General features: G+C 43.4%; 1 protein-coding gene across 1 annotated transcript; it reads left to right on the top strand.

Moving 5' to 3' along the window:
• Positions 1 to 9,210: 9,210 nt before the first annotated feature.
• Positions 9,211 to 11,571, top strand: LOC108910225. Its single transcript, XM_018714778.1, has 2 exons — positions 9,211 to 11,009; positions 11,094 to 11,571. The coding sequence occupies exons 1-2, from the start codon at positions 9,211 to 9,213 to the stop codon at positions 11,569 to 11,571; spliced, it is 2,277 nt and encodes a 758-aa protein (XP_018570294.1).
• Positions 11,572 to 11,907: the final 336 nt, after the last annotated feature.

Raw genomic sequence — 11,907 nt, 5'->3', positions numbered from 1 at the left:
TTTTGAAATTTCACACTAACAGCTGAAATATTATTTAGCATAAGTAGGTAATAGGGCACCTGAGCCTGGGAAAATTTCTAGGACCGTGGGAAACTTGAAACTTGTGTTTTTACCTAATTCCCAAAAATTTGGCCTTTGTCGGCAAAGATCAAAGGATGCCGCCGACAGGTGTTAATTACAGGTGTGCAGCAGGGCCGGCCCCTAGGGCTTTGCCCCACTTGGGGCCCCCGTCCCACGTTGCCTCTAGGGCTTCGCCCCACCTGGGGCCCCGCGTCACCTAAGGCTTTGCCCCGCGTCACCCTCGCGTAGTATCCCCAAGCAGCCTCCACGTATTCCCCACGTAAGCAGCCTCTAATGTCCGAGTATGTCCCGCGAGGGGCTTCGCCCCCGGGCCCCCAACGCGGCCGCGCTTGTAGCCGCGGTGTTCTTAGCGCTTATCAGTAGCCGGGTCTAATAACGTCGTATATGCTTGGCGTTATCAGTAGATGACGTCAGACGGAGGGTTCGCGGTGTACTTGGCGTTATCCGTAGATGACGTCAGACGGAGGGTTCGCGGGGTTCTTGGCGTTATCAGTAGATGTCGGGAGGATTCGCAACCTGCGGTGTTCTTGGCGTTATCAGTAGATGACGTCATTATCGTAACCCGCGGTGTACTTGGCGGAATGGTGTGGGCGGTATGGGTCTAATAACGTCGTATGCCGGAATGATATATAACAGTTTAAAGTGCTTAAACTAAAGGAGCGAAATAGCGGCATGTGTTAAAGGAGGAGGGACATCCTTCTTCATCGGAATCTCAAACGTTCAAGACATAATGTAATAGTGTTACGTTATTTGCGTTAAATATTACAGTTGTATCAAGAAAACCAAAAGCCGTGAATAATAATTTATTGCAACTTGGGCCTGGTAGATATGATAACAAGTAATGAGCGCTGTCCGGATGTGATAAGAAATATCGCGGACAGCAGGCGACCGTTTTAAAACTGTAGGATAGTTTTATCATCATCCTGTAGACTGTTTGAAGCAAAAATATTCATTTTTAAAAGCGAGTCTCTCTCTTTACATGATGTGCCGTTGTTCTGGTGTGTGTGTGCGAGTGATGTGTCCTGTGATTGATATATACGGATACCTTTGCAATAAAGAAAGGTAAGTCAACATACATTTTCTATATAAAAACCAGGTCGAAAATTTCCAGCCGAAAATAATAATTTACCATAATCATTAAAAATCATTAATCTAAACTACATTAAAAACTTGGAACTATTCATAAAAATATCAAATTATTTCAAAACCCATAAATTTAATTAAAAACAGGAAAAAATAAAAGCTTCTAACTGAAAAGAAATCAGATAAAAACCATATTATTTTAATTTCAAAATAATATCTAGAAACTTCGAACTTACTAGAAAATTTCTAACAGAAAATAAATATTTAAAAAATAATAATTTTCCTATAATCATTAAAAGCATTAATCTAAACTACATTAAAAACTTGGAACTATTCATAAAAATCCACAGTTAAATAATACCAGAAACTTCAAGAAAATATCAAAAACTTCTAAACGGAAATAAATCATAAAATTCCATTAAAAACCATTAAAAGCATTAATCTTTACGAAACCGAGTAAAAATCATTAAAAGCATTAAAAACTTGGAACTATTCATAAAAATTTCAAATTATTTCAAAACCCCGTAAATTTAATTAAAAACAGGAAAAATATTAAAAGCTTCTAACTGAAAAAGAAATCAAACCAAAAATCATATCGTTTCAACTTTCAAAATCTACAGTAAATAATGCCAGAAACTACAAGAAAATATCAAAAATTTCTAACTGAAAATCATAAAATCAGATTAAAAAAGAAAATTTATTTAAAAAATCCTATAATCATTAATCTTTACGAAACCGATTAAAAATCATTAAAAGCATTAAAACCTGGAGCCGTTCATAAAAATCATATTATTTCAAAATCTACAGTTAAATAATACCAGAAACTTAGAACTTACTAGAAAATTTCTAATTGAAAATAAATCATAAAATCATTTAAAATGCCCCGTAAAATAATGCTAGAAACTTAGAATTTAAAAATTTTAAAAACGAGGTAAAAACCAAAAACCTATAACTGAAAATAAATCGTAAAAAATCAATCAAAATCCTATTATTATTTCAGCAGGAAAAAAAGTCACTAATCATAAATTCAAAAAACGTGATGAAAAAGCTTTTATTTAATAAATCAGCCAAAAAACAATTAAACTGTTACCTTCGACGAAACTACTAACAGTCATTAACAAGATGGCGATCGAATCTAAAGTATTAATTTTTATAGGCAGAGGAATGGTCCTACATGGAAATATACGTAAAATTGAGAGCGGCATGGAAAGGCGCGAATACAAGAAGATCATTTTAATGGCCAAAAGCAAATCAGAGAACAACAGAGACGCGGAGATCCGACGGGTAAGTTATTACTTGCATGTCGTTGCTTCCAGTTTCTGCATTTTTTCAGATCGCGTCGTAAATACAGATTTAATACACAGTCTTCTATACTGGCTTAGATCTGTATCGCGTCGTGTAGGGATCTATCTTAAACGATTACCTAAGGGTAATCATTGGATTTTTCCTTACCAACGAAAAAAGGGTTCAGCCAAACGCGAAAATACTTAAATCCGTTCGTGAACGCGAAAGGCCTTCGGGCTATCGAAACGAAAAAACGGCTGTCTTGTGATAGGAAATACGCGCTGTACTCCCAGCGCCATTCAAACATCTCGACGGCTGTGTTTCAAACTAAACAGATCCGTTGTGATGATAAGCGGCTTTTCAATGACTCTTTACCATTAAAAAAAATATTCAAAATTTTTAATAATTTTCTATATAGTAAAGTACAGTTTAACGCTAAATTTTTCATAAATTTTTAGTAAAGTACAGTAAGACGTAATTTTTTCATAATTAATTTTTACATATTTAATTTTTTCATAATTTTTCTGTATTTAGTAAGTACGGTTAGAGGTAATTTTCGTAAAATAATTTTTCTATTTTTGTAGTTTGATGTAATATTTAATTTTTCATTAGTAAGTACGGTTTGTGGTATTTTTCGTAAAATAATTTTTTCTATATAGTAAAGTACAGTTTAACGCTAAATTTTTCATAAATTTTTAGTAAAGTACAGTAAGACGTAATTTTTCATAATTTTTTAGTTAGACGTAATACACGAAATAATTTCTTTATTTTCCGTTTATAATTTCTCCGTTTTATAAGTACAGTAAGACGTATTTTTTCATCATATTTAATTTTTCGTAATTTCTCCGTTTTTAGTAAAGTACAGTTTTGATCTAATTTCTACGTAAAATACTGACTTTCATTTTTCTATATTTTTTCATAAAAATTTCTATATTATTTTTGACGTAATTTTTTCTATATATATTTAGTAAAGTACAGATTTTCATAATAATTACGGTTTGAGGTAATTTTCGTAAAAACTTACCAACTGAACCAAGGAAACGTCACAGAGCGCGGTGGTGGGGGCGGTTCTTTGATAGCCATATGGGGCCTCAACAACAGCAAGTTGGAAGCCCCGGCAACTCAATTCCACAAAAATATGTTCGCACGTATGCGCACAAACGAAAGCGTTATCTATACATGCCCCTTGAAGGCGACGACCCTTATCTTATTAGGACTGGTATTACAGACGCCAAGGGCTGTACTCTCCCGCATGAAAGCGGTACCTGTCACGCTAACGTGAGGAAGAAAGTCGACCACCAGCTCACCACCAAACCCTCGCGAGCACCACACACACACACACACACCTCCGTACACCTCAACAGATCAGCGAAGAAAGAACGATTAAAGCTTAAGATGCGCACCGTTACCACCACGCATATCACGTGCTTTCTACATCTTACGTGCGCTATCAACCCGTATGTGCTTCGATGTACACGCAAAACGTATCAGACTAGGCGGAATCTTAAAATTAGCATTGATTCTTATGGCCGGAACGCACAAATCGTGGATATCAGGGGGCCTTTTTGTTATCGGTTAGCCGTTGTTTGACGAGCTCGCGCGCGCGCGTGGGCGTAATTATCAAGTGTGCCACAACTTACACGCGTTTTAATGGGGAAAACGCTACACTTTGCCAAATATCGTAAATTAACACTGATTCTAATGGCAAAGACGCACAAATCGTAAACTTTAAGAGGCCTTTTAGATATCGACCGTTAGGGACAGGTTCGAGATCGAGGTTTCGAGCGGAGTATAAAAGCCGGATGCGGCGGTATATCTTCCATTCAGTACGCTGTCTTGAGTCTTATCTAAACGCGCTGTTATCATATTTGATTTTTTAAAAAAGGGGTGTTGAAACGTCTTCAATAAAGGTGAGTTTTAAAAAATATGGCGTGTCGCATATCAAATTAAACGTCTTGTAATAAGATAGTGGGTTTCATTGATATTTTTTCATTTGTTCGCGATCGATGATATGCTTGCCCCGTAGTAGGTAGAAAGCACCCACTATCTTTTCGTTTTACTCACTTTCAAAATTTTTTGTCTTATACTTTTTGTGAGAATATACGCCCTATTTTCTTAATCAAACACATCTTAATCACGTGACCTCTTTTCAGGCTCAAAATTATATCTCACCGACACCGGTTACCTGAAAGGTAATAACTACGCGCCCCCGTGCGATCTTCTAGCCCGTTTATCTTTGAAGTGTTAAGATCACAGTTTTCTTCTTCTCGTACTCTACGCTATTCAAGATGTCTAAATTTTCGATCGTCAAAGACACAACCCGCATGGTCCGCCGCTTCAATTTGATGGGACGTACCTTGGAGTTTAAAATCAAGCCGGTGCCCGTCGGTGAAGAACCCGTAGGGTGGGTTAAAGAGGCTATCCAGCAGGCCGTAGCTAAAGGCGCCGAAGGTCTTAACCCCGAAGACCAGGTGTCTTTTTCGTTTTGTTCGAAGGACTTTGCCAGAGGTGATGGCTGGGTCCGTTTCAAACCAGCTAAAGAAGTTACCTACGACGACGTGTGGGACGTCATCTCCAGCGTCTATCAATCCAACTCCGCAGGGCTAAACACCGAGACGTTCTGTTTAGGCGTGACCTCCGTGAAGATGCCCGCAGGGAAAGGCCGTGGCGAAAAGTACAATACCTTCAACGAGGAGTGTGTCAAGCGTCGCGGTATCATCGTCATAAACAATAAAGACAATTTGTGTTTGCCGCGCGCCCTCGTCGTAGCAAAAGCCAACGTGGACAAGGACACAGAGTATAGAAAAGTTCGTAGAGATATCGGAAAGCTGCAGACTCTGCGGGCCAACGAATTATTACAGGCCGCCAATGTCGCCATTCCCGAAGAAGGTTGCGGTATCCCCGAACTACAAGAGTTCCAGCGCTATCTCACCGACTACCGCATCGTCGTGTACCAGTACGGTACCAAAGGCCGCGACGTGATATTTAAGGGTACCACAGAGGGCATCTCGTTAAATTTGATTTACCACGAGGGCCACTATAATGTTATCACGTCACTAACGTCGGCCTTCTGCTGTGATTATTACTGCGAGAGGTGCCAAGTGCCATATAATACTAAAAAAGATCACAGGTGTGGAGGTACCTGCCCTGCGTGCCAGAAGTCGCCCGCATGCCCGGAAGACATTGCCGTTACCTGTTCCGACTGTCAGCGTAGCTTCAGAGGCCGGCAATGCTACGACAATCATAGGAGCCAAGGATCAACGGAAAAGAGCTCGGTTTGCGAGCAGATTCGCCGTTGCCCCGACTGTCTCAAGGTGGTGATAAGGGGCAGAACCCATATCTGCGGGGAGATATATTGCAAGATATGCAACGTGCACGTCCCCGCAGACCACTTGTGCTACATGCAACCCAACACAGGGAAGCCGAAGACCACCGATCTTCTGTTCGTCTTCTACGATTTGGAGACGCGACAAGAAACAGCGAGGCCGGACGGATCACACCTGCACGAGCCTAATCTCTGCGTAGCGGCCAGCAGGTGTGACGGATGTATTGGCGAGAAAAACTTATATTTCTGCCAAAAGTGCGGATACCGCTTAGTCGTGTACAAGGAAGCAATTATAGACAATTTTCTAAAGTATGTGCTCGCTGCTAGACAGAAATTTAAACAGGTGGTGGTTATGGCTCACAACGGACAGGCCTTCGACCACCAGTTCTGCCTGAATTACATCCTGACACAGACGGACCTCACCCCCGAACTCATCATGCGGGGTACCAAAATAATTTCCATGGTCGTGGGGAACGTAAAGTTCCTGGACAGTCTCAACTACTTTCCCATGGCACTGTCCAAGTTGCCCAAGGCTTTCGGCTTGGGCGATAATTTCAAGAAAGGCTATTTCCCCCATCTTTTCAACACTGCAACCAACCAAAATTACGTGGGCCCCCTACCCGCCGCCGAATACTATGACCCCGATAATATGAAACCGGAAGAGCGCTCCAAGTTCCTAGAGTGGTACGAGGGCCACAAGGACGACGAGTTTAACATGCAGAGGGACCTCGTTGAATATTGTATATCGGACGTGGAGATCCTGACGGCCGCATGTCTCAAGTTCCGACAGCAGCTGTTGGAAACGGGAAACGTCTGCCCGTACACGGAAGCCTGTACCATAGCCTCTGCCTGCAATAAGGTGTATAGGCGCAATTTCCTACAGCCAAACACCATTGGTATCATCCCCAAAGGCGGCTACAGATGGCGCGACAACCAAAGCAAGATAGCCATCCAATGGTTGGTATGGGAGGAACACACCAGAGGCCTCAACATTTCTCATGCTGCCAAAGAGAAAGAAGCACGAGTCGCAGGGNAAAAAAAATTACAAAAACTTACCAGTTTGGCTAAGGGAAAGCGGCAAACGGGTCCAGAGGGCGGCTGCAGAGGCAGGTAATGGGGTGGGGGCGGTTCTTTGATAGCCATAGGGGGGCCTCACAATAATTAGTTGGAAGCCCCCGGCAACTCAATTCCACAAAAATATGTTCGCACGTATGCGCACAAACGAAAGCGTTATCTATACATACCCCTTGAAGGCGACAACCCTTATCTTATTAGGACTGGTATTACAGACGCCAAGGGTTGTACTCTCCCGCATGAAAGCGGTACCTGTCACGCTAACGTGAGGAAGAAAGTCGACCACCAGCCCAAATTCCCATCTTCTTAGCTTCGCAAGCACCACCTCCGTACACCTCAACAGATCAGCGAAGAATGAACAAGTACCGACATGTCTCAGCTAGTTAGCAACTTACTACGCACATAAGGTGTCACGTGTTTTACGTCAGGTTATCACGTTTTACGTCATGCTATTATCACATTTGAAATAATTATAGTTTTAAAAAAGGTGTTGAAACCTCTTCAGTAAAGGTGAGTTTTTTAAAAATATGGCGTGTCGCATATCAAATTAAACGTCTTGCAGTAAGATAGTGGGTCTCATCGAATTTTTTCTTTTGTTCGGATTAATGATATGCTTGCCCAGTAGGTAGAAAGCGCTCACTATCTTTTCGTTTTACTCACATTCGAAATTTTTTATTTTTCTCGTATACTTTGAAATTTTTGTGTGAATCACGCCCTATTTTTAAATCAAACACATCTTAATCACGTGACCTCTTTTCATGCATCACTTACCGGCACTAGTTACATGAAAGGTAATAACTACGCGTCCCCTACGGTCTTCTAGTCAGTTTATCTTCGATCTTTGAAGTGTTAAGATCACAGTTAGTCTTCTCTCGTGCTCGACGCTATTCAATCAACTTGTAAGTTTTTCAAATTTACTTTCGGTAGGAAGCGTTTATCAGCTTTTGGTATCTTTCAGACTACCACCACTGCAAGATGTCTAAATTTTTCATACTTAGAGATACTATAAAGAAGGTCCGCCGCTTCAATTTACAAGGGCGAACCTTGGAGTTTAAAATTAAGGCGGTACCCGTCGGTGAAGAACCTGTTGGATGGGTCAAGGAAGCCGTCATCCAAATAATTCAACAGGGAACCGAACACCTTAACCCCGAAGACCAGGTGTCTTTTTCGTTTTGCTCCAGGGATTTCGCCAGAGGTGATGGCTGGGTCCGCTTCAAATCCGCTAAAGAAGTTACCTACGACGACGTGTGGGGCGTCATCTCCAGCGTCTACCAGTCAAACTCCGCAGGGCTAAACACCGAGACGTTCTGTCTGGGCGTGACCTCTGTGAAGATGCCTGTCGGGAAAGGCCGTGGCGAAAAGTACAACACCTTCGAAGAAGAATGTGCTTTAAGGAAAGGAATTGTGAAAATAGACAATAGAGACAATTTGTGTTTACCCCGCGCTCTAGTAGTCGCCAAGGCTCATGTGGACAAAGACAGTGAATATGTGAAGGTGCGGAAAAGTACAGGAAAAATTCAGACAGAAAGGGCTTTGGAACTTTGTCGAAATGCAAATGTGTCGATTCCTGAAGGGGGCGCAGGTATTCACGAACTACAAGAGTTCCAGCGATATCTCTCTGACCACCGCATCGTCGTGTACCAGTACGGTACTAAAGTCCGCGACGTGATATTTAAGGGCTGCACAGAGAGCCCCTCGTTAAATTTAATGTATCACGAGGGACACTATAACGTTATCACGTCACTAACGGCGGCCTTCTGTTGCCATTATTATTGCGAGAGGTGCCAGGTCCCATATAATACTAAAAACAAACACAGGTGTGGCGGCACATGTCCGGCGTGCCAGCAGTCGCCAGCATGCCCCGAAGACATTGCCGTTATCTGTTCCGACTGTCAGCGTAGCTTTAGAGGCCGGTAATGCTACGACAATCATAGGAACCAAGGATCAACGGAAAAGAGCTCGGTTTGCGAGCAGATTCGCCGTTGCCCCGACTGTCTCAAGGTGGTAAAAAAGGGCAGAACCCATGTCTGCGGGGAGATATATTGCAAGATATGCAACGCCCTCTTGTGCGCAGACCACCTGTGTTACATGCAGCCCAACACAGGGAAGCCGAAGACAGCTGACCTTCTCTTTATTTTCTACGACTTAGAGACCCGACAAGAGACAGCGAGGCCGGACGGGTCCCTCCTACATGAACCAAATCTCTGTTTATTCAAGCAATGCTGCGGCACATGCCTCAACACGCCGCAGAAAATCTGTAGTAAATGCGGGGTTAGACTGCAGATTTTAAGGTGCAATGACCCCATTTCGCCGTTCCTCCACCACCTCATGACCATGAGGAAAAATTCAAGCAGGTGGTGGTTATGGCTCACAACGGGCAGGCCTTCGACCACCAGTTCTGCCTCAACTACATCCTGACGCAGACGGACCTCACCCCCGAACTCATCATGCGAGGGACGAAAATAATTTCCATGGTCGTGGGGAACGTAAAGTTCCTGGACAGTCTAAATTATTTCCCCATGGCGCTGTCCAAGTTGCCCAAGGCTTTCGGCTTGGGCGATAATTTCAAGAAAGGCTACTTCCCCCATATTTTCAACACTCCAGCCAACGCAAATTACGTGGGTCCCCTACCAGCCGCCGAATACTATGACCCCGATAATATGAAGCCGGAAGAGAGCTCCAAGTTCCTCGAGTGGCACGAGGAACATAAAAACGACGAGTTTAACATGCAGAGGGACCTCGTCGAATATTGTATATCGGACTTAGAGATCCTAACGGCAGCATGTCTCAAGTTCCGGGAACAGCTGATGGAAACGGGAAACGTCTGCCCGTACACGGAAGCCTGCACCATAACCTCTGCGTGCAATAAGGTGTACAGGCGCAACTTACTCAAGCCAAACACCATCGGCATCATCCCCAAAGGCGGCTACAGATGGCGTGACAATCAAAGCAAGGTAGCTATCCAATGGCTTGTGTGGGAGGAACACCAGCGACAAATAAATATCCAACACGCTGCTAAACAGCAAGAATCTCGAGTCGCGGGTGTAAAAGTCGATGGGTATGCCGCAGAGAGCAATCAGGTGTTTGAGTTCCACGGCTGCTACTATCACGGCTGCCCCGCGTGTTACAAGCACAATCGAGACGTGCCTATGCCTGATGATCCTTCTCAGACATTAAACACTCCCCACGAAACCACCCTTGCAAAGATACAAAGACTTCGAGACCTTGGTTACGAGGTCGTTGAGATGTGGGAGTGTACGTTTAGAAGATTAATGGCGCAAGACAGACAAATCGAAGACTACACTACCAATCACCCCTTAGTTACGCTGACACCGCTAAACCCCAGAAACGCATTCTACGGAGGACGTACAGGTAATACTTTCGAGTATTACAAGTGCGGCCCAGGGGAGAAAATCAAATACGTTGACGTCTGCTCTCTCTACCTCTGGGTCTGCAAATACGGCAAGTTCCCCGTAGGACACCCCAAGGTGTATGTGGGTGAGGAATGCCCTACAGATCTTCATAATGTAAACGGGGTAATTAAATGCAAGATCCTCCCACCCCAGAATCTCTACCACCCCGTGCTCTCGGCCAAGATGAACAACAAGCTCATGTTTGTTCTCTGTCGCACCTGCGGAGAACACATGAATAAGGGCGAGTGTCGGCATAGCAACGAAGAGCGAGCTCCGACAGGGACATGGGTGGTGGACGAGGTGTTGAAAGCCGTTGAAAAAGCTTATCGCCTGCTGACGATCCACGAGATCTGGAGCTACGACGTTCAGCAGTACGATAAGGTCACAAAGATCGGAGGTCTCTTCACGGGGATGATGAACAAGTTCATCTCCGTGAAACAGCAGGCGTCAGGGTGGCCTGCGCACTGCTCAAGCCAGTCAGACAAGGAGAGATATATTGAGCAGTTCCTCGAGAGGGAAGACGTCAGACTGGAGTTTGCGGAGATCGTGGAGAACCCCGGGCTACGATCTCTCGCAAAACTCATCTTGAACAGCTTTTGGGGGAAATTTGGACAGAGGGAGAACCAGCCCAAAACATCCATCGTGAGAAACCCCGCGGAATTCTTCGGCATGCTTACCAATCCTAGCATCTACGTTAATTCGGCGCTCCCGATCAACGAAGACACTCTCGTCGTCAATTGGGAGCACAAGTAGGAGGCCTACGACCCACTCACAACCGTAAACGTTGTCATCGCAGCGTACGTCACCACTCAAGCCCGTCATAAGCTGTACAGCTACCTGGAACAATTGGACGACAGGGTCCTGTACTATGACACAGACTCTGTAATTTACGTGGCTAAAGACGGAGAGTACGACGTACCAACGGGTGAATTCTTTGGCGACATGACGGACGAACTGGAAGGATACGGACCCGGAAGTTACATATCCGAGTTTATAAGCGGAGGGCCCAAGAACTACGCATATAAGGTCTTCTCCACCAAGGATAACGAGGAGAAGGTCGTCTGTAAAGTTAAGGGTATATCCTTTAACTACTCAGCCTCACGACTGGTATATTTCAACACCATAAAAGATATGGTGTTGGATACTTCCACCACCAGCCCGGTATGCGTCCGAAACATCTTGAGGACCAAGGAGCACGAGGTGATAACCGTACAGCAAACCAAGCTGTATAAACCTCTCTCCGTAAAGAGACGGTTCCTGGACGACCACAGCTCGGTGCCCTACGGATGGAAAAGACCCAGACATGAATAATTATCAGCCTGTTATCTATGTGACTTGTCTGTAACATTCTCTATATAACTAACTTGTATTGTAATTTAAAATAAAAAAATTAATTTTATCACTGCTTTTAATTTTCCTCGGAATTGTGTGTGTGTGTTTGAGATACTAATAGTAGAGAGAGTTGAAAAACATTTCTCAATCAAATTAAATCAATCACGTCTTTCAAGTTAATATTGTAAAAGGTGGAAAAGAAAGAGTAGCATAATTCGATTTTATTAAGGATATATGTACATAACATTACATTTCACCGTAATTTTTACATTTGCATTTTTTTAATAAAATTCTCTGAGGCTTTAAATGCTGGAA

Source organism: Anoplophora glabripennis, unplaced genomic scaffold (assembly GCF_000390285.2).
Source record: "Anoplophora glabripennis isolate ALB-LARVAE unplaced genomic scaffold, Agla_2.0 scaffold734, whole genome shotgun sequence".
Taxonomy (NCBI): domain Eukaryota; kingdom Metazoa; phylum Arthropoda; class Insecta; order Coleoptera; family Cerambycidae; genus Anoplophora; species Anoplophora glabripennis.
Note: the sequence above shows the minus strand (reverse complement) of the source record. Positions and strands in the feature narration are given on the sequence as shown.

Coding starts and splice junctions, on each gene's coding strand:
- LOC108910225 (XM_018714778.1), top strand. CDS start 9,211: ATGGCTCACAACGGGCAGGCCTTCGACCACCAGTTCTGCCTCAACTAC. Junction 11,010..11,093: donor GTCGTCAATTGGGAGCACAA/GTAGGAGGCCTA, acceptor TAAGCTGTACAG/CTACCTGGAACAATTGGACG.